At 42.6% G+C, this 20,239-nt stretch overlaps 1 protein-coding gene across 2 annotated transcripts; it reads right to left on the reverse strand.

The window, feature by feature from the left end:
* Nucleotides 1–687: 687 nt before the first annotated feature.
* On the reverse strand, nucleotides 688–19,329 carry TRMT10A (tRNA methyltransferase 10A). 2 transcript variants are annotated; one of them, XM_006133779.4, is made up of 8 exons: nucleotides 17,400–19,329; nucleotides 15,679–15,983; nucleotides 14,882–15,044; nucleotides 11,193–11,264; nucleotides 10,298–10,372; nucleotides 8,907–9,056; nucleotides 6,685–6,790; nucleotides 688–2,429 (listed from the first exon to the last, which is right to left on the reverse strand). In XM_006133779.4, exons 2-8 carry the CDS (start codon nucleotides 15,876–15,878, stop codon nucleotides 2,263–2,265), a joined length of 933 nt encoding a protein of 310 aa, XP_006133841.2. In that variant the 5' UTR covers nucleotides 15,879–15,983; nucleotides 17,400–19,329; the 3' UTR covers nucleotides 688–2,262. The 2 variants fall into 2 exon arrangements, with proteins under 2 accessions (XP_006133841.2, XP_075785770.1); XM_075929655.1 differs by lacking the exon at nucleotides 17,400–19,329 and having other exon boundaries at nucleotides 15,679–16,004.
* Between the last annotated feature and the right edge of the window lie 910 nt (nucleotides 19,330–20,239).

Raw genomic sequence — 20,239 nt, forward strand, 5'->3', positions numbered from 1 at the left:
TTACCTTAAAACTGTAAACCACACTGAAAAACTGTCCTAAAAAATTAAAATTTCCCATTGACTTATATTTGCAATGAGTCCCATCTCTCCACAGCGAATCACTTTGCCCATAACAGAAGTGCAGAATGTTTATTGATCAAGAGCCTCCTACTTGCAGAGCACTGATTTTTACATTATGCAACTCATTTAAAAATGGTAATGATGAACACTTAATAACCACTGTCAGATCAGTGCATTTGACAGTGATATGTTAGTGTACATTTTTTTAAAAAAGATAAACCAAAAACTTAAGGCACAAGCCAAATGAGAGTGGCTAATATACAACAGAGAAGAATATATAAGAGTGAAATTGTTTTAAATAGCGTGCAATATGGTAAAACAAAGACATGAACATATTTCAAAATTACTTTCAGAAAATAATTTGACAGTATCCATTATAGAGCATCTCTGTGTTAAAAAAAAAGAATTCTTGTTTAATATGTGAAAGGACAAGCGAATATATTTTGCTGTTCAAGAACAAACTAAAACAAACAACTGCCATATACAGAAATTAGCTCTGGTCAATACAACAAGGTAGAACTACTTTTTAGAGTTGTGGAATTCCACATAAATAATTTGTGGTATTTAATTTTAATGTGCTCAAGTCTGAGAAGAAAACAAGACACATTAGACATAACAGAACCTTACTGAAACTTCAAATGCTTATATCAGATTTAATGAATACTGTACACAGCAATATGCAATACCTCAGTTGTAAATTCTACACTTTGTACTTTTGCTCATTTACACATTTGTTTATTAATAGAGGAAACTGGTGATGGCATGTGCTTTACTTTGTTCAAGCTCTACATTTCTTTGGATCTTCAAATGAAACAAGACAATGCTATTTTCCAAAAGTTTCTCCAGGTTCATAGACAAAGTTTAACACATCTCTCTGTGGCAAATTTACACAATACAGCTACCACAGTATTTTATTTGAGCAACAAAGTGTTGTCCAAGACTTACGGCAGATGAATCTTCACTGTTGTTTACCAGACAGCTGCCAAATGAGCTCCTGAAATTAGTTTATACTAAAAAACAAACCATAAAAATGATCACACTGAACAGGTCTAATTTGCTTCTTGCCAACTGAAACTATATGCCACATATACATCTACACATATTCCAGTTCACTTCCCAGTTTGAAAGCGGTAACAGTTGAGTGAGGACTGAATCTGGATACAGACCCACTCACATCTATATCACCTGTTCAAAACCAGCCAAGGTCAAAAGAAGCTGCTATCATCCAAATGCTCTTTGGGAGTCTACTGATGATTGCAGCCTTGCTCTTGGTTGACACTTGCCCACATCCCAAAAAAACTCTACTATAATTGGCTCCCATCTGGTTAGTCCTCACAGAAAGGGATGGAGAATGGCCTCCTAGGTCTGAAAGGGGACCTTCTGCCTCCAGGGCTCTCTTTCTGGCCCCCTTCAGGACTACCAAAATGGCTATTGAAAAATTAAATTACAACTGAGAGCTTCAATTCAAGACACCAGAAGAGTAACTTTTTTTTAAGCAGAAACACTCACAATCTTGTCAGAGAAGTAGGATATTCACGATAGTCAGGTCTGCTCTGACTGTTTGTTTTTTTTTTAATATGTTTAAAGTGCCCAACACAGACTCAAAGCAGAGTTCCTGGCTCCTAACAGTTTTTTCAGAGACTGTAGACCATGCTTTGCTTAAGAAAAAACAAACCAATCAATGATAGTGAGTAGTTCTATCCACTTGCAACAGGCAATGCTGGAAGGTACTTTTAGATTCATTAAGCCTTTGATATTTGCTGCTTTTAAAAAAATAACATAGAATGGGGGTGGGTAGAAAGAATAATAAAATATCAAAGGCCCATATACATACACTAACATATACACTGTCCATATACCAAACAAGGACAATGCTGAACACATTAACTATTAGCTTTCATCATAAGCTTCGGGAAAATAAATCTGCTCTGAATGTATCAAATACAATATTTAAAAGGAAAATAAATATTAGCTTCCATAACAAAATAAGTTCTGCATTTGCCATCAGTTTATAAAAAGCATTTTCAAGGTAAAAATATTAATCTTTACCGCTTTTGTACAAAATGGTGCTATGTGTAGCCACCTAAACAATTAAATTCCACTGGTGAATTAGATTGTTCTCAGAGGTTTCATCTAATTCAGGTCTCATTTCTATCCCTTGCACTGCATACACTTTTTATTTCTGCCCACTTCCACGGTATTCTAGTCGCTGTCCGAGTTATCTTCACCAGCTTCCTTTTCATGCAGCTCACATTTGGAAGAGTCATTGGCTTCGCCCAGGGGACTGGCCCCTTTCCGTGGTGGCAAGACACTGAAAAATGCTTCCTTCCAGTCTCTCTTCTCCAGGTAAGAAAGGATTATCTCAAACACTGCAACCAAGAGAGACCATCATACCTTCAATAGTGAAATAACTGAATTTATGACAGGAGTAGAGGCTAGATCTTAAAGAAAACACATTTAAAACTGTAAACCAACTTTTGAAAGGATCTTACCTCTTCTTTCAACACAAAATAAACCAACCCCTCTGGATTAAACAGAAAACGCAGTATGGCTGCAGCAGTTAGTTCTTGTATGAACTTGCTTGCTGCCCCCAAAGAAGTATGCTTTGAAAATTTAGAGAATCATGGAAATACGCCCAACCCAGGCAAAAAAATATACTTGCTTCCTTTTACCAGGCTAAAGAATGTTGAAAAGATAATTACCCAAAAACATCCATCATCTTTTTCTCTGCCCACTGCACTCTAGACACTAGAAAAATGGGAACACCACAGCATTGCCACACTAATTTAGTAATTTCTGTTTTAAAATAAAAAGATACAAGATAATATAGGTCCTAAATGTGATCTGTTTTGTCACAGTATTTTGTAATTAATTTAGGCTTGATCGGCTTAGTGCTTTACAAACAGTAAATCCTCACAGTGATCATTCAAATCAGGTAAGCAAACATCTACATTTTATATATGGAGAAACGGAAGAAAGTTGCTTAACTTATCTGCCTAATGCTGAAGAGGGGCCCAGTAGCCAAGCCAACAAATCCTAGCTCAGTCTTGTATCGAGACCACTCTCCCAATCAGCAGCCAGAATTCAGAGGTGGCAAGAAATTTAAAACATTTTCCAATATTATAAAGTACTAGCCATAGGATGGATGTTGGGTTTAACTGAAGGAAACAGTTACTTACCCATATAATTTTGGCTATGCCTGGTATGGGATTTTAGATATGCCATCTGAGATCCCAAGAGATAATAATCTCTCTATACATTAGAAAAAAGTTTTTCCTGAGGGACGACAGAGTGACATCATTACGTCACACTGTGTCCCACCTGCCTCCCTCCCTCCCCCCCAATCCCAGCCCGAGCCCAACCTTGGGATTGCTATTTTAAGCCAAACCCTTCCTCTACTCCCACCCCAAAGGGCTTTCAACACCAAGAAACATGGCACAGTAGCCAGCAGACCCCACATTGCAGCTGTGACAGCCCCGGGGGGGGGGTGAGGAGGAAGAGTACAATGCTTGTGACAGTAGCCTAGGGACTGGTGCTAGGAGCGGAGCTCCCAGCCAGGCTTATGTGCCAGCAGCAGGCTCTTGGGGGCTCCCCCCACCTCCAAGTGCTTGGGGAGCTGGAGTGCAGTGCCTGACTGCCCTAAGTCTGGCTGCCCCCACAGAGACTTACTGCAGCTGCCAGAGTGCCCACAAGACGCTCGGGGGAGCTGCCACACCAACCTGTCTGCTCCCTTCCAGAGAGCGGACAGGAGGCCCTGGGCTCTGCAGGCAGGGCTGGGACAGTGAGCAGTGCAGGTGGGACTGCATGGGGGAAAAGTCAGGACAGTGGCCCCCCACACGGCTGCTTTCCTCAGCAGGTTGCAGTGCCACGTACACAAAGTACTACCTGGGCCTCACACAGAGATGGAAGGTACCCCTGCGTCTCCCTGGCTGCCGGGGCTAGATCCAGGCTTGGCGCACGCTGTGGCGCACACGCGCATGTGTGTGTGTGTGAGAGAGAGTGTGAGAGAGAGAGTTGTGGGGGGGAGGGGCGCCAGGGGTTAGGGCTGGGAAAGAGAAAGGGCTTGGGCTGGTGGGAGGGGAAGGAAGGGAGAAGAGGGCCAGGGATGGCAGGAGGGGGAAAAGGGAGGAAGAAGGGACCTGGGGTGGCACAGCTGCAGCCCTCCCCGGTGGTCCATGGGGGAGAGCCAGGGTTGCCTACTCCTAACGAGAGGGGGGTTGGTGAGTGCAGCGAGCAGAGAGTACAACCCCCTAGCTTTTTTAAAATCCTAAACCAAGTAAGTGTAATTTCAGATGTTTAAGACATAGAATTGGGCATGGAAAGCTAGAATACCCTAAATACTCCATGAGATCTACTTATACCCCAATGTTCTTGCCCATCTTGCACCACCATGTGGTACTATTTAATTAAAACGCTTGGGAGAATGACAACCAAACTAAAATGTTTATATTATGGATTATCCATCCCCATGTCCTTCTGAGACAGTAACAAGAGTGCCCATATAGTATGATCATCTTATCTGTAGGCTCCTGGTACTGTACATTTCCTATTTCAAATTCTGTACTTGTTGTGGTACATAATTCCCAAAAGCAGCAGAGTCAGAACCAAAAAGGTGTTTCACTGTGCCAACACACACAGCAAAATAAATGCAATTATATATTTATAGTAAAGTTACATGAAAATATCCCTTACATTATATATACAGATATATAATAGGGGTGGCCCAATTCTGTTATCCTTATTCATGTCAATTTGTGTTTTGCATGCAAGTACTGAAATTGGGCCATATAATATTATGATTGCAATAGGTGCAAGGGACTGAGCTAGAAAATTTAAAATGTAGGGTACCATTTATTATTGTGTCTTTTATGCCTAAAATCCTCAGCAAGCAGAACGCATTAAAGTAGGATTTTAATATCAGTACCTTACACCTTATTGCCTTTTAATTATTGATATCAAAATGCTTTACAATGGCAGTTAAACATAAAAAATCCCATTATACAGATAGTTACAAAGAGTTAAAGAGAGTTGCCCAAGAACACATAGTGAATCAGCAGATGAGTCAGGAATGGAGCTGTGATCTGACTTCCAGCCTAGAAGATAACTTCCAAAAATTATACTATTGGTCAGTATACGACCATAGCAAGAGAGCTATTAAGATGGCCCCAGGTAATATTTTGCAGTTTTAAATGGATAATGTGAGAAACTCTGTTCTCTACCTTGTGATACAATATTTAAAACTATAGCTGTGTGGATGCGTGAAATGTTTGCAATATATGGGTTTTGTTAATACAGGTTGGACCTTCCTGGTCTGGCACCATCAGGACCTGTCTGGTCCCGGATAAGGGATTTTACCAGGCCAGGGGAGGTCATATCTGGCTCCCCTGCTACCAGCTCCCCCTCAGTCCTGGACCAGCCACCAGACGCCTGCTGGGCTCCCCCTTGCCACCAGCCTTGCTGCCTAGCTAGTCCCCCCACCTCCTTCCCTGCTATGCTGGGCAGTCCTGCTACAGAGTCCTAGGCTCCTGGCCCGCCAGGAAGCCCTGCTGCATTGTGCCTGGCTGCCCAGTTGCGGTGTGCCAGGCAGCCCAGCAGTGGGGAGACCAGTTGCCAGCCCTCCACCAGGACTCTCTGGTCCTGGAACACTCATGGTCCTGCCGGACAAGGGATGTTATCAGACCAGGGAGTCCTGGATTAAAGAGATTCAACCTGTATAGTACTTAAGCTTTATCATTAACTAGTGCCTTTGGAGTCAAAGCTGATTCTCTGCTAAATTTTTGATGTGCATCTACTATTCTGAGACTTGATCAGCATGCTACTGCATACATCAATATTTGATAATATCTAAGAGAATAAGTATTTTTAGCAGCAAGGAGACGGTCACAACAATGTAACAATAAAACCAAACTTGGACATTTTCAATAAAGATAAGGTAAAAATAAATTAAAATGGAGTAAAATACACATAAAATAGTAAAAACCATTTTTTAAAAAAAGTTGAGCATTAGATTTAAATATAAGCATATGTAATATGGCTAACTAACCACTGAAAGGTCCCAGGTGTCAAAATTGAAAGACAAAGAGCTTTAAAAAAATATGCAGAAGGTGGTTGCATACCTTCAACCTATCAAAAAAAATTAAGTACGTACATTCTAGGTTCTTGCTAAAAACCAGTGCAAGTGAACTGGGGAGAGAAAACAGAACATGGTTACTAGTTGCACAGTTTATTCAACTTGCTATCTACCACATAATTAATGCACAACAAACTGTGCAACAGGATCAGTTTTTCATCTCTTGCATTTATATTTTAAAAGTGAATAAAAATTTGTGGGTAAATTCCAACATTCTGTTCCTTTGAGCATTTTCAAGAAGAAAATTTAACCCCATGTGGGTAGGATTTTCAAAAGAACCACGAGACAGCACAATGAGACTTCAGTTCTTAAGTCACGCTGGTACACTTGGGAAAAAAAATTGTTTATATTAAACCATATCCCTACCTCCACCCCAAAACCAGCTAGCCACAAAAGACCCTAAAACATAACAAAATAATTCAATCTTTATGCTCTAATGTACTTTATTGCTAACACATTCTGCAACAATTTCATTATGAAAATTCATGACTTACCGTGATTAACTGCCAATACTTTCCGGCTATTCATTTTCACAAAATTTCCAAGAGGAAGTTGCGCATGACCAATTCCCTGTTCTACTGCTTTTTTATAAGTAAGCCCCTGCAGCAAAGACACCCCGGCCCCCGCAAAAAAAAAAAAGTTAACTAAGAATCATAATTTCTGATCAGACTGTACAATACAACAAGCTTTCTTCTACTAATTGGAAAAATAAAAGGAATAACTAATGTTTTCAGACAAGGGTTGTGCAAGCAGTATCATATTGTTGCAACTCATGACAAAGTGTGAAGTACAGTCTGTTTTAAGATAGTGTTTGCGTTGAACACGGCAAGAATTAATATTAATTATTCATACTTGAATCTTTTTTAACAAACAGTTGGACGACACAAGTTACCTGAGCTGTTTGTTTATTTTTATTTAAGAGAAGCTACACAGTAGTGCTTTTTTTTTAATTCCAAGATTACTTTAAAGTTTATGATAAAAGTGAGAAATTGGTACTGCAGTTACTAAATTCTACAGGCAAAGAGATCCCCCCCCATTTAGATCTCAGTCTTTGACAATGGTTCCACCTGCATTACTGTGAATTTATCCCAGATTTTATTAATGGCACATGAACAACTATTGAACTAATTCCCTTTGACCTGTTCAATGTGCTATCCAAAGACAAGAATTAATAGTGCTCTAACCCTTTCAGCAGCAGTGTCACTGACACACCAATTGTAAGGCATATAACTCCAAGTCCAGGCATGGAACTCAAACCCAGAGGCAATAGTGTTACATGATTAGGTCAATATGATAAACCAAGTTATTAGAGATGGATGTCCAAGATTCACTGCATGTATAATCATGACAATTCTGTTCAAGTACACAACTGCATACACACAGACCAGATATTACTTTCAGAAAATCTGTTCTTCAGTGGGTATAAACATAAAATTAAATCTATACTGATCCATGCTTATGGATTTACCTGGCATTGGTTCAGATCCTTGCAAGAGTGCAGGGTAGCAGGTGGGGGGGCGGGGGGAGTGCAGGAATCTGGGCAGGGGGCTGGGAGATAGGGATGTAAAAGTGTAACCATTTAAAATGGTTAACTGATAAGCATGAGCTCATAGGTTTCCATTATGGTTACACACTGGCTCCCTGGAAAGCTGGCTTCACTGCGGATCTGTACTATCCGGCTTCCGGGGAGCTGGACATCACCCCACACTGTGGCTCTGCAGTATATAAGTTATATCACAGAGCCCTCAGCACATGTAACTGCTAAGATTTTTAGCAGTTATAGTTAAATTTTTACATGATTTTAAACATCTCTACTGGAAGGTGGGGGGGGGGGAAGAGGGGGTTGGGTGTGTGGGAGTCAAAGCAGGGAGTTGGGAGGATTTGGAGTCTCCAACTAGGAGAGTGGAGGAGTCGGAGCAAGGTGGTCAGTGCAAGAGGCTGGGAGATTTGGGGGAGCGCCTCAGTGCCACCCATGGAGGCTGCGCTGGCTGGTCGGTGGTGGCAGTTCCTTGGGGCAGCCACCCTAGCCAGCTGGCAGTGGATGTTACCCAGGGCAGTGGAGGCCACACTGGCTAACTCGGCTCCCCACCTTGTCCGGTGCAGGGGCAAAGGGTCAGGTTGGGGTTTAGGTTCCAGCTGTGGGGCATGGGGTCCAGCATGGTAGTGGGGGCAACCATGGTCAGCACCAGCACAGGAACCTTACCTGTGGCTGGCAACATTCAGAGCCCCTTCCTAAGGCAGCCACTGTTTTACAGTTGCGGCCACCACCCCGTGGTCATTCTGCAGTATAACTGTGGCTGCTAACAGACCTGTCCCTTATGAGAAACATTCAGATTCCAGGCTCATACTGTTTTCCTGACAACAAACCCTGACCTTGCTTTAAAGGTAGGATAAGAAGACGCTGCATAGCAAGTTTGGCAGTTGTATCTCTGACCATTTAGGAGGAGTTTTTGAACAAGCTGACTCACAGACAGACAGTTGCACAAACTCTCAAATATATAGTAGATCAAAGGTAAAATCAAAATACATATTTTAAAAAGAAAATCAGCAAAAACTCACTATGTGCCACCACCTTCAACACACGTTTTTGGTTTTTAAGAGGTTTACTGTATGAAGACAATCAATAAGTATCTGTTTTTGCTGATTTCCATGTGTTTAGTAATAATACTGAATCAGATGCTGAAAGAGCAGCATTAAAAAATGCAGTATTTTTTACCTTGTGGTGATTGTGATCCACCAGACCTCCAATTATATAGGCTTTAGTCTCATCTAGTTCATTAAGCACATCAGGGGAATCTGATGTAAGATACACAAGGTCTTCCTTCTTCATAAGCTCATTATAATGCTCTGATGAAATACGTATATCCTTTGAGATAAAGAAGTTCAGACGTTACACATACTATTGAATAACTTGGCCAAGCTAATCACCAGCAGAAGTAACAATGGAGTAGCGTGTCCATACTGGGCATGCCAAGTCAAGTACAATTTTGTCCCACATGCTTTCTAAGTATCTATGCTACAGCTTTTAAAAAGCAGTAACCAGGACTTGTGTGATGGAACTGCTCTGTAATTTATGACTACAGTTTGTGACCAAGTTATTGTATGAACATATTTATTTAATAAGTGCGGTAAGAAAAATCAAGCAAGAAAAACAATGGCTCAAGACATTCCAATTCTCTGCTAATACTTAAGAGTTAAGAAAGAAGGACAGGACAGGACGAGACCATGCACAGAACTATTACAGGGATTAAAAAGAATCACCCTCAAGACAGGGAGTAATTGTATGGGTAAACCAAACCCAACAGATTAGACAGACACTCAATGAGGGTATCTGAAGAAGTTAGGCCCACCTAGATTACCATCAGGGAATGGTAAGCCTATAGGTAAGGCAGATATACATATGTTAATTTAGAATCACTTTATAGCCCTGCATTATGAGCGCTAGCCATCTGACATAGATGAGCTGCAGGCATTTTAATGCACAGTACCCAAAGAGATTTGCTCAAGATCACAATATTTCACAGAGTTGAGTAAAGAACTCTGAACTCCTCCTAGATAATGCTTCCTTAGGCAAACAATTAAAATAATGTGGGAATGTTATTAAAGAAAAAGAGTTACAAAGATACTGAATGTGCCACTCTTGACAGCATTGGCGTCAGTTTCTGGAGCCAGGCAAGATAGTATGGATTGGTTCACTAGCGTTTCATCTCTAGAAACCCAGAATCTAGACTAGATTAAAGCATAATAGATGTATATAGCTTCACAATTAGTCAATATGATCTGAGATAAAAGACCATGAATGGTAAGAATCAAGAAGTTGGAGCATTACATGTCAGAATAGAGATGCAACAGCAATATTAACTGAAAAAATATCTTCATATAACAAAGCTGGTTTCAAGCCAGGGCAGTTACTCTTGTGAATGCTAAATTCACTCAAAACTCAAATAATGATGAGCTAAATACACATGACTTTAATATCTTGATAAAATATAATATTTGGAAAAAGATACAAGCCAAAGAACTGTAGAACTCTCTAAATGAATATTAAGATAATATTTTTCCTGGGAAATTTCCAAGTCACGGAATCACTTAACTAGTTGTCATTACCTTCCAGTTGACCCATCCTTTGTCATTTTCATTCATGTTGTCCTTCAGCTGGCCTCCATGGCTGGTCAAATAAAACTTAGAGGGAGACAAAGGGGGAAAAAGTAAATAGTATCTAAATTCAAGATACTGATTTGTCTCCACATATGCTTTATTGCACAAGCTTTTTGTCTGAAGTGTTATCTAAAACTCATTTTCATTATTTAACAAAGCAATTCGACATCAAGAATATTTTTGAATAGTGAAAGGTTTAAAAGGACAAAGCATTTTCTGTTTTATGTGCTGCAGAAAGAAAAGTGGACATCTAAAGGTTATTTTGGACTGGCAGCCTTTACATCATTGGTGGGCAACCTGTGGCCCATCAGGGTTTTAAGCGTGGCCTGCGAAGTATTTTGTTTACCACTGCCCATGCAGAGGATTGCCAGATTCCACTGGTTTCTTTCAGTTTTTTTCCTCAATATTAAAGTGACACCCATGTCAAGCAAGATCATGTGAAGTAAAGTGCATGCTAATGGCACACAACATTTACTGTTGGAGCTATGTGTTCCCTCTGTAGCCAATCAAATGCTGCTATGGCTCAATTGGCACGTCCCACAAATACTAGGTACGCAAGTGCAGTTAGCAAAACTATCCTATTGTGGGAGACTATCTTGGTGGCCTATTGAGATGAAGGATGGCCACTCATGTGGCCCCCTCACTAGCCTAGGTTGCCCATTACCGCCTTATATTAACATTTGCACACCTTTTATCTAGGTTAGGTTTTTTAACAGTGTTTTCTATCAGGAAGATACAGGAATGACAGAAATATGATCAAACCAAGATATTTCTTTTTACTTAAATTATACATCACTAATCAGGGTCAGTGCTTAACAAATATGGACAGTTTGTTGCAATATACCTGTACAGGATGTAAGGCTTTACGGTTTTCTGCGTAACATCTCTGAATTTGCTTGTGGAGCTTCTTGACATCCTGTATACAACACAATTTGTTTTTATACAGTCCTTCAGACAGATCATCACAAAATGCTTTACCAAGAGTCAGTCAGATGCTAGAGAGGAAAAAAAGGAACCTTTTAACCAGCAAAATAGATTCTTGAATGGAAAGTATCAGACCCTTCGAGAGAAAAGGAGAATGAGCAGCTGTGAGGGAATTACGTGCATACACAAACATAAGCATCTTCCATAAATTACATATTTAACCGCTGTTAGAACAATGTAAATAGTCACAATTTGGCTGTGTCTACACTGGCATGAATTTCCGGAAATGCTCAAAATGGAATACTATTCCGTTTTCAGTTTTTCCGGAAAAGGAGCGTCTATATTGGCAGGCTGCTTTTCCGGAAAAGCATCTGTGGCCAATGTAGACGCGCTTTTCCGGAAAAGAGCCTCGATCGCCATTTTCACGATCGGGGCTTTTTTCCGGAAAAGACTACTGGACTGTCTACACTGGCCCTTTTCCAGAACAGTGTTCCGGAATAAGGACTTATGCCCAAGCGGGAGCAGAATAGTTTTTCCGGAAATTCAAGGGCCAGTGTAGACAGCTCACAGCTTATTCCGGAAAAGCGGCTGATTTTCCGGAATAAGTGGCCCAGTGTAGACCCAGCCTTTGTGTATGTGATTGTAAGTCAGTTACTGACTAAATACACAATCTATAACTCAGTATGTGAAACTACTTCCAGGAATAGCATACACTTCACCACCATGCATCTTTTGTTTATAAAAATACACACACACACACACACACACACACACACACACACACACACACAGTTAACCCCTGTACGCGATTACACTTTCATATCCCTAGTTTAGACTATCCAGCCAAGGACAAATGAAAAACAAAAACAAACCCACAATGGCCTCCCTCTTAACCAACTGGACCATGAAACAAAGTCTCCAGACCCTCCACCTGTAATCCCTCACTGTCCCTAAATCACTTATCCATGAGTCTTTGAAGCAATCAATACAAGGGCTCAATCACAACACGTCTTCCACTCTTCTCTTGTCCTAGCCTTCCTTCTTTCATGTGCAGTCATGGCTTGTCAGGATAAAAATCTTCCCATTTCTTTGGAGGCCAGCCAAGTGGTGGTTCTAGTGCCTGTGGCTACCACTGTGACAGCTGCAGTCCATCGTTAGTGAGCCTTGCAATTTGTCCACCTATTCCATTTTACTATACCTGCTCTGAACAGCCACCTCCTACTTTGCTGTCTGAATACTTCACTAGGGACTCAGTCGCAGATTAAAATTCCCAGAATTCTTCTTTCCATTACTCTGGCTTTGTGAACACTGCAGGGCTTTTGTGCAAGAAGCCTTTTGCGGAAGATTTCTTGCGCAAAAACTTCTTGCACAAAAGTGCGTCCAGGCCTCAAAGTGCATCACTAAAGCAATGTGTTTTTGCACAAGAGAGCGTCCACACTTCATGAACGCTCTTGCACAAGAAAGCTCTGATGGCCAATCACAGAATGGCCATCAAAGCACCTGTGCTTTTTCCGATGAGGGGTTTTTGCACAAGAAACCCCTGAGTGTCTTTTTGCGCAAGAGGTGTAGCGCAAAAAGGAGTTATTCCTCATGGGGAGAGGACTAACTTTACCGGCAAAAGTCCTCTGTTCTTTCGATTTACTGTCAAAAGAATGCACTTGAGGTGTGGACGCTCCACTGTTTTTTGCGCAAAAACCTTGTAGTGTAGACATAGCCTCTCAGTGGCAGACAGCTGCTGCTCCTCTGTTTTCGCCAGAACCTATGTTTTCCTGCCGCACAATATTGATGACTGTATAGTTGAGTTGAAGAGACTGCCTGCATGTTGCCTTGTTAATTTTTCCTTTGTGGATATCCATGATAGAATTAAATGCACACCAATCTGCTTTCTTTCTGTGTGAGTGTTCACTGTTCTGTTCATGGTACATGTTAATTTCTTGGAAAAAAGTGCTCAACTGCTTCTATTTGTTCTCCCTTGAGTGTTATTTGGGCTTTTGGCAAGGCATAAGACTACATACATTTCATTTTGGAGTGATTTTCAATCCAGCGTGGCTTTATATTTTGACTTCTCACAGCATTTTCAATATTTTGATGGTATTTTGGTGATTCACTCAATATTGTCCTTGAATCTGATTTAACTGCTCTCTGTTCAGATTCCACCCTTTCAAGTCATCTGTCTCAATACCATTTTGAGGTAATCTGTGAAGAGTTTCAGTGAAACCATGTTTCCTTGTTTCACACCTTTCTTAACTGAAATGCAGTGGGTGGTATCAAATAAAGTTATATCTGTAGTGCAGTCAGAATTTGGTTCCTTTAATAATTTGATATAATTTGTGTTGATGCTCTACTCTTTAAGAGCTTCCAATGCTGCACTGACCTCTAAACTGCTTTTTTACAGATAATGAAGGCAATACAAAATTTCTTTGAGCATTCCAATACTAGATTTGGAACAAAAATATGGTTCATTGTGCTGAAATTCCTTCAAAAACCTGCTGCTATTTCAGCTACTGCTCATCTAGACTCTGTGAGAGTTGATCTGTTATGTTGGTGAACATCTTGTAGACATGTGAGAGCAGGCATATTGGACAACAGTTCTTAAGATCTTCACGATCGCCCCTCTTGTATAGCAGAATGTTGTTGGACTCCTTCCCAGCTGGATGGTATCTTCTGCATTTTCAAGTAACTGCTGTACCTCTGAACAAGGCTTTCCTAGAGATCTTGGCTCCAGGTCTCGTTTTGATTGTCAGTCCATCTTTACCTGGGGCTTTTCCTTCCTTCATTTGGTGAACTGAATGTCACTGATAAGGACTGGAAGGATGAGCGTGTTTATCTATTAAAGTGTTGGTATTGGGACATTTGAGATGTGAACAGCCTTTGTGGTCTGTACTTGTACAAAGCCTATCATCATAGGATCCTGGTCCATGATGAGAGCTTCCAAGTGCTAGAATAATACAAATGAAAACATAGATGATGGTGGAAAGGCTTGCACCAAAAAGAAAAAGGGCAAACTCTTCTAGCTTGACATAGATGGAAAAAAAAATGCTTTTGCTGCTAGTCATACAAGTACAGTAAAACTAAGATGTATCTGGCTCACAAATAGTGCAAACACTTCCTTGGAGTACTGTTACAATCCCCTAACCATCAAAATCACTCTTTATTAACCAAAAGCTGGCTCAACTTCATCCAGCCTGAGATTTTATAAAAACTATAAAAGCTCTGGTGTGACTGAAACAATACTGAGTACCACCGTAATACTGAACATGCTGTATCCCATGTACTCTAACTCTGCTATGGCCTCAACATACCTGGAACAGAAGAGAGGCTGCAGGAGAAGAAAGAAGTTTTGAGCATAAAAAATTCTCAAAACTTAGTGACCGATACCAGGAACAAGGTTCCATTTTCTATTCTGGGATTAAGTCAATTAACAAGAACAAATCTCCAAGAAGATAACTGCTATTTCTGGCAAGTTTATATGGAGGTAAGATTTTGAAATTTGACAAATTTAAGAATCTAGTATACAAGCTCTCCCTCATGCACCAAGACAGATTATTTCATTTTCATCTATTCTTACTTCAAAGAAGAATCTGCTTCTAACAACATAGTTTCATTTACCTTTAATACCATCAAGTTGTCAAAACTGCAGTCTATAATAAGACGAAGGGTACTAGGAACAACATCCATACGCATACGCTTCCTGGCGCTCCCTTCGTTGTTAGATTCCAATTGATACTGACGCTCCAGTTTTCTTTTCTGGCGTTTCTCTTTTCGTTTCTGCCTAATAGATTATAAAATTAAAAATTAGCATTGCCAGCCATATGCAAATTGTTAGAATGATGTTCCATATGTTAGGAAATAAACATACTTTATTGAAAAGTTCAAATAAGAGTGAGAGAATGCTCCAGTTTCTTGGGGAATAGCATAGCAATGAAGACAAATTCAGGAGCAACCCAAGGCTCATTGTCTGTCTGTTGAATAGCGATAAAACCTATAGCATCCTGTATCATCCATGAGGCAACCATCTCTACTTTCTGGTTCTGGCCTCAGTCTTTAGGCTACAGAGGCTGCTACTGATATGGGGGCAGTACATTCAGACAATTCAGAAACTAGAAATAATGCATCTCATTGCTCAGAAATAACCATTTTGTCAATTAGGGGCTAAGTATTTGCAGGACTGCCATTCTGACATCCTCCACTTGCTGAGAAACAGTTGCACAGATCACTGACAAGGACATTCATCTAAAATAAGTTCTTCTTGGTGCTCTGACACTGAAGCCCAGAATGTGTCTCTCATTCCACATTTTAAACAACACTAATTATTTTTTGCTATGCAAAAAGTTTCTGTTCACATACATAATGACTAAAATTAAATATTGGATTGGAATCAGCAACATAGGAGACTCAACTCACACCTGCGTAAATCTCTTTGCTCTTCCCATTGTTTCTGTTTCATTAGTTTCTTCATTTGCCTTTTTGACATAACTCCAACACTCTCTGCTTTATCTGATGCAGGCTCCCCTTTCTTGACTTGACTGTCATTTGAGTTAATCTTTTCTTCCACCCCAGGAACCTCTGCGGATAATGGGTTTTCTGTTGGCATTTCTGATGACATTTGCTTTCCAATGGCTTCACAGAATCTTGTCTAAATAAGTTTGAATCTGTAGAATGGGTATTTCATAAAAAGCAAGGCTTTTTTTACCCTGCCTGAAGGCTGCTTCTGCAAGAAACATAAGACAGACTAATACAGAAATGCCACAATACTCATTCAGACAAGTATTACTTTAAACCTGTTTGACTATTCTTGGGGTTTTAGACAGCCTTTTACCCCATTCTAAGCCTTCGTCTGTGTCTCTATGGCAACTGTACTAGAGCAAATAGTAACAAATATAATGGGAATATTCAATACTTGTTCAAAATATAGCAAAAAGACCTTTTATCATACATGCAGGAGGCCCCACTGGTAAACTGATAATGCTAATTAAGAAGAAGGGATTGGAATGTGTGTGGGAGGGACAGAAGTGAGAGAGGAGCTGCAGGGCATGGGCTCTGGGGAAGAGGGGGGAATTTGGATCTGGGAAGGCGTTGAGGCACAGGAAGGGCAAGGGGTGCTACATGACAATGGTAAAATGCTCACTTCTAGAGGCCTCCACAAGCAGATCCCTTGTTCCTGCTGTTCCTGGCACAGGTTTGGCCAATGGTTCTGCTGCAGCTCCCACTGTTGGCCTTTCCCAGTCAATGGGCAGAGAGGCACAAAGTCAGCAGGTGGGAATTAGGTATGGTGGAAGCATGCACATTGAACCAACCACTTAGGCCATGCCTCTGCCAGCGACAGTAGGAATAGGGAGCCATGTGCAGAAGCCACCAAAATATCCCCCCCTCCATAAGGCATCCTGAGCTCCTCCCACCGCTCTAAGCCTCCTCCTGGACACAAACTCCTTCCCAGAGTGTGCCTTGCAACCCCTCCCATATCTCTTTCTCCTCTTGCTCCGCACCACATTACAGACTTTTGGTGCAGATGAGAAATGCCAGTTCACTGACCTTGCCAACTGGGGGAGTACTGGATAAAAGGACTTTTACTGTGAGCCTCAAATCCACGGGCAGGAGGGAAAAAAAATATCAGGAGAACAGCATCCTGAAAACGTAGCTCCGATGTTTGGTTGCTGTTAAATACAGCTCGTTGCTGTTTGGGCAGCGTATTTACTGCGGGTTCCCCCAAAATGAGGAAACCCCGACGCCTGCTTCTGGAAAATGCATTGTCATAAGGCTCACTAGACAGCGCTCCTGTGGCGGGGGGCCAGCGCCCCCAGCTGTTCGGGATTTAAGCCTACACAGCCCCGAGCCCCGGTGCCGACGCAGCAAAGCCCCGGGGCGAGGGAGCGCGCCAGGACAGGCGCTGCCGAGCTCCGCAACTCCACTGCTGACAGTCGCTGTTCGCCCCCTCTCTGCTCTCACACCCCGGCCGCGGGCGTAGGCAGATCCCGGGGCTGACGTGCGATGTCGGGGAAACCCGTCCCCCCCATGCTCTCCGGGATGCCCATGGCGCTGACGCCGCGCACTCGCTGCCACAGCCCAGGACACCGGGGCGCCCTGCTCCCCGGGCGGCTCTCAAAGTGGCCGGGGCCACGGCACTTACCGGCGCGCGGCTGCAGAGGTGCTAACGGCCGCCAAGATACCAACCCTTCCACTGCAGCGCGGCGCCTCAGGCAATGCGATAACCGGAACCGTGTCGCTCGCCTGACGTCATCGCCCCGCGCCACCGCCCTTTCGTCTTCTGCGGACGGGGCAGGAGCTGCGGCGGCTCAGGACGCGCTGGCGTGGAATATGTCGCCAGAGGGGCACGTGCGCGCACCCAGAGCAACGGCCTGGCACGCGGTCCTGGGCTGGGGAGCTGCACAGACCTGGCCGCCGTAGAGGGACTCTCCCCCCGAGCCGCTTTGTCACGGACACCTGTGGCGCAGGGGCCAGTGACGTGGCTGACCCTTGCGCAGAGCCGTTAACAGCGCACGCGGGTAACCTAGCGCGGCTGCTTACTTGAGAGATTGGGCTACTTCCTGCTAGTTTCTGAGCACGCGCAGACGCACTGCGCATGCTCAGCAGTTTTCTTGCAGCCATTGCCCTTCATCTGCTTTCCGGCTAGGATTAAGTTGTTTAACAAATGTGTTGCAATGGTAGAAAAAAATGGTGTGTCTGAAAACTGTAGGTATTGGGGGTACTTCTAATTTTTTTTAAAAGGGGGGGACTTATACTTTTTTAAGTAAAGGGGTACTTTACAAAAAAGGTTGAGAAAACACTGATTTAGAGTAATCCTTTGTAAACAATTGTTGGTGGACTCCTACATTGTTTTTAAATCCGTATTTCCAAAATGATGTTCGATGGAAGACTGGAGTTCAGCAAAGATGAAAGTGATACTTCCAGTAGGAGTTTCTTATAGTAACAATTTCTTATTTCTGCAAATCAGAAACTGCCTCCCAGGAGCACAATCCTACAGGGAGCTGCTGTTTTTGACACAGAAATGTTCAGAACTGCTGCATGTAGAATTGTGCTGCCGCTAGCAGCTGTTTCATACAGTAGCACTTCTTTAGGATTGTACCAATAAGAAAGTGCTACCTGTAGCACATTCCTATAAGGTAGGAGCTTTTGACATTACCTCGGCATAGGTTGGAAGCCCAACCGTTCCAAGCAGCCCCCAAGAAGGAAGAAACAAACCGTTGTGCTAAGAGAGTCAGCACAAGTTTTGTGGTTCATAGGTGCCTGGCTCCCCCTAACGTACAACAAAGTCTTGTGCCATGGCAAGCGCAAATGTGAACGCCGCTTTGAGCTCCTGCAGCCAAAGCGAAAGCCCCTCGTTGGGAGGGTAGAAGCATTTTGTCTGCAAAAAGGCCAACAAACAGCATTCACTCAGGCTGACTTTTAGACAGGCGGGTATTGCTGCAGCCTTGTTGCCAAAGGCTACTAGTTTACACCTATCTCTAGAAAATGTTTACAGACAGTTAAAGCCCTGACCTGCAGAGGTGCAGTATGCAGCCAGGCCCATGGTCACAGCACGAAGTGGAATGCTTACATTATACAGCTGCAGAAAGAAACTTCTGTGTGCTCTTTTGATCAATGTTGTTTGATATATGTGGTTTTTTTTTAAATTTATGCTCATGCATGCTGCTCTTTTTAGACTGCACTGTTCCTGGGGTTTATTTCCCTTGGTTTTACAAAAATAAATTTTCTTAATCCCCAATGTGTTCCTGAAACCCCATTTTATGACACTCATCTTTCTTCTTTAAAAAAATACATATTTAAAATAGAATCATAGAACCATAGAGCTGGAAGAGACCTCAGGAGGTCATCAAGTCTAGCCCCCTGCTCTAAGCAGGACCAATCCCAACTAAATCAACCCAGCCAGGGCTTTGTCAAGCCGAGAATTAAACACCTCTAGGGATGGAGACTCCACTACTTCCCTAGGTAACCCATTCCAGTGCTTCACCACCCTCCTAGTTTTTCCTAATATCCAACCTGGACCTCTCCCACCACAACTTGAGACCATTGCTCCTTGTTCTACCATCTGTCACTACTGAGAACAGCCTCTCTCCATCCTCTTTGGAAGCTCCCTTCAGGAAGTTGAAGGCTGCTTATGAAATCCCCCCCCCCCCCCCGCACTCTTCGCTTCTGCAGACTAAACAGACCCAACTCCCTTAGCCTCTCCTCATAAGTCATATGCTCCAGCCCCCTAATCATTTTGGTTGCCCTCCGCTGGAGCCTCTCCAATGCGTCCACATCCTTTTTGTAGTGGGGGGCCCAGAACTGGACACAATACTCCAGATGTGGCCTCACCAGATCCGAATAAAGGGGAATAATGACATCTCTGGATCTGCTGGCAATGCTCCTCTTAATGCAACCTAGTATGCCTTTAGCCTTCTTGGCTACAAGGGCACACTGTTGACTCATATCCAGCTTCTCATCCACTGTAACCCCCAGGTCCTTTTCTGCAGAACTACTACTTAAGTAGTTGGTTCCCAGCTTGTAACAATGCTTGGGATTCTTCCGTCCCAAGTGCAGGACTCTGCACTTGTCCTTGTTGAACCTCATCAGATTTCTTGTGGCCCAATCCCCCAATTTGTCTAAGTCACTCTGGACTCTATCTCTGCCATCACGCGTATCTACCTCTCCCCCTGGCTTAGTGTCATCCGCAAACTTACTGAGCGTGCAATCCATCCCCTCATCCAGGTCATTAATCAAGATATTGAACAAAACCAGTCCTAGAACCGAACTTTGGGACACCCTGCTAGAAACCGACCGCCATCCTGACCTCGAGCCGTTGATCACTACCCGCTGGGCCCGGCTTTCTAGCCAGCTTTCTATCCATGTTACCGTCCATTTATCTAATCCACATTCCCTTAACTTGCTGGCAAGAATATTGTGGGAGACCGTATCAAAAGCCTTGGTGAAGTCAAGGTATATCACATCCACTGACTTTCCCCACAT

The sequence above is a fragment of the Pelodiscus sinensis genome, chromosome 5 (assembly GCF_049634645.1).
Source record: "Pelodiscus sinensis isolate JC-2024 chromosome 5, ASM4963464v1, whole genome shotgun sequence".
NCBI lineage: Eukaryota > Metazoa > Chordata > Testudines > Trionychidae > Pelodiscus > Pelodiscus sinensis.

Excerpts from the sequence above, each read along its gene's own strand:
- TRMT10A (XM_006133779.4), bottom strand. The coding sequence starts at position 15,878 with ATGTCATCAGAAATGCCAACAGAAAACCCATTATCCGCAGAGGTTCCT. Across the intron at positions 15,045-15,678 it reads GAGCAAAGAGATTTACGCAG|GCAGAAACGAAAAGAGAAAC; the intron begins GTGTGAGTTGAG and ends ATAATCTATTAG. Across the intron at positions 10,373-11,192 it reads AAGCCTTACATCCTGTACAG|TTTTATTTGACCAGCCATGG; the intron begins GTATATTGCAAC and ends TCTCCCTCTAAG.